At 34.9% G+C, this 1,966-nt stretch overlaps 1 protein-coding gene across 1 annotated transcript; it reads right to left on the bottom strand.

Moving 5' to 3' along the window:
* Window positions 1-1,208: 1,208 nt before the first annotated feature.
* On the bottom strand, window positions 1,209-1,748 carry LOC143084385 (uncharacterized). Its single transcript, XM_076260772.1, has one exon. The coding sequence runs from the start codon at window positions 1,746-1,748 to the stop codon at window positions 1,209-1,211; it is 540 nt and encodes a 179-aa protein (XP_076116887.1).
* Window positions 1,749-1,966: the final 218 nt, after the last annotated feature.

Below are 1,966 nucleotides of genomic sequence, written 5' to 3'. Positions count from 1 at the left end.
AAAAAGTTTACATATGTTTATTTACGTGTGCGTCGACAAGAGCCGTGCATTTGGAGATAATACCAACTATGAACGAAGAATCTTTTTTACTTGGAATTAGACGATTTACAAGTAGGAAATCATTACCGCAGATCGTTATGTCGGACAATGCGCTTTCTTTTATTTCAGCGTCACAGGAGGTAAAACGGCTATGTGAGTCAAAGAAAATTGAAGAAGCTTTATCTTCTTTTGGAGTCGAATGGAGATTCATTCCGAAACGTGCACCCTGGTTCGGAGGGTGGTGGGAGAGATTAATTGCACTTACTAAAACAAATTTGAAAAAGACCCTAGGACGTGCGTTAATTTGGATATGTTACAGACATTTGTCACAGAAATAGAGAAAATTCTGAACGATCGACCACTAACATATGTTTCTACAGACATTATGTTCTAATTCGCCAAGCTTAACCGAACATAAATTATTTAGTCAATAAAACTCAACACATGTATACAATAGGAATGAGCTCTCCTTGTGAGTAGCACACTTAAACTTTATTTTTCTTCAAACAACAAAACCATTTCATATATATTTATATTTCAATTGTCATTCAAACATCCATCTGCATCAAATTACTCCTAGTAAATCACACAATTTTCTCAATATAACAAAACACCGTATCGGGACTCCATCCCACTAAAAATCAAAATCAACAACAATCTACAAAACACAATAAATACATTATTATTACAATATATCTTGTCACATCATTACTGTCTAACTTAAATCTATCAAAATGGGTGGGGTGGGTGGGGGATGTGTATAACGAAACGGAAGGTATGCTACTCTGTAAAGGCAGAACTTCGAATAACTGGTTATAAAAATATCTTATATTTATAATGAGATTCTGCACGAGAATCACGATCCTACCCTCGTACAAACGGGTAGAATACCTGCATTGCGACATACAATAGCCAATCAAATCATACAATAAAAACCAGGTATGCAACCATGTGCTCATCAACACGTGTTGAACATAAACAAACACAAACAAGTCATGTGCTTCCGATACTATTAATAAATATATGTATGTTCTAATTCGCCAAGCTTAACCGAACATAAATTATTTAGTCAATAAAACTCAACACATGTATACAATAGGAATGAGCTCTCCTTCTGAGTAGCACACTTTCGAAATGACAAAGTAGATAAGAAAAAACTGGTATGAAAATTACAAGCCAAGATTCTTAGTAACGAATAGTTTTTCAGAAATATTTTCACGCACATATCCGTCTTTTGCTGTATCTGAAGACCATCTACCGTGTTTCTTAAATATTCTATCTTGAATACCAGCAGCAGCCGCAGCTGTTGCTCCACCTGCTCTTAAACTATGCAAACCAAATTTTGATTTGTCTAATCCCAAAGATTCTAAAGCCTCTAACAGTACTTCTCTGGCTCTTGTATAAGACAAAGGCGCATGACCCCTTAGCACGTACGTGTTAGTCTTTTTACGATATAAAACTGATCTAAATATGAATTCTACGGAATCGTGTTTAATGTTCGCTTGGTTCAAGTATGTCTCTAACATTTGGACTGGACAGGTAACCGAATATGTTTTGGAAATAAAAACATGAGTTCCTGCTCTTTGTTGGTCCGTTTTGCTTTTTTCGATGAATACAGACATATATAATGAATGAAATGAAACATCTGACCTTTTTAAATTAACTAATTCTGAAAATCTTAAAAATCCGGCATAGCTAACGAGACACATACATGCTATTCTTCTATGATTTAAAGTACTATTTGTATTGCCGTATTTCAAAACCAGTTGATTAAGAATATGAGGAGTTATTGGTTCCTTCTTGTTTACAATGTGATGACCGATTGACCTTTGCGTACCTTCTTTTACGGAAGTACAAAGAAAAGAATCACAAGGATTTACATATCCAGCTAATTTGTGTGTCCATTGAATGGCATAATATGCTTCAT

Source organism: Mytilus galloprovincialis, chromosome 7 (genome assembly GCF_965363235.1).
Source record: "Mytilus galloprovincialis chromosome 7, xbMytGall1.hap1.1, whole genome shotgun sequence".
Classification (NCBI taxonomy): Eukaryota; Metazoa; Mollusca; class Bivalvia; order Mytilida; family Mytilidae; genus Mytilus; species Mytilus galloprovincialis.
Note: the sequence above shows the minus strand (reverse complement) of the source record. Positions and strands in the feature narration are given on the sequence as shown.

Excerpts from the sequence above, each read along its gene's own strand:
- LOC143084385 (XM_076260772.1), bottom strand. The coding sequence starts at position 1,748 with ATGTGTCTCGTTAGCTATGCCGGATTTTTAAGATTTTCAGAATTAGTT.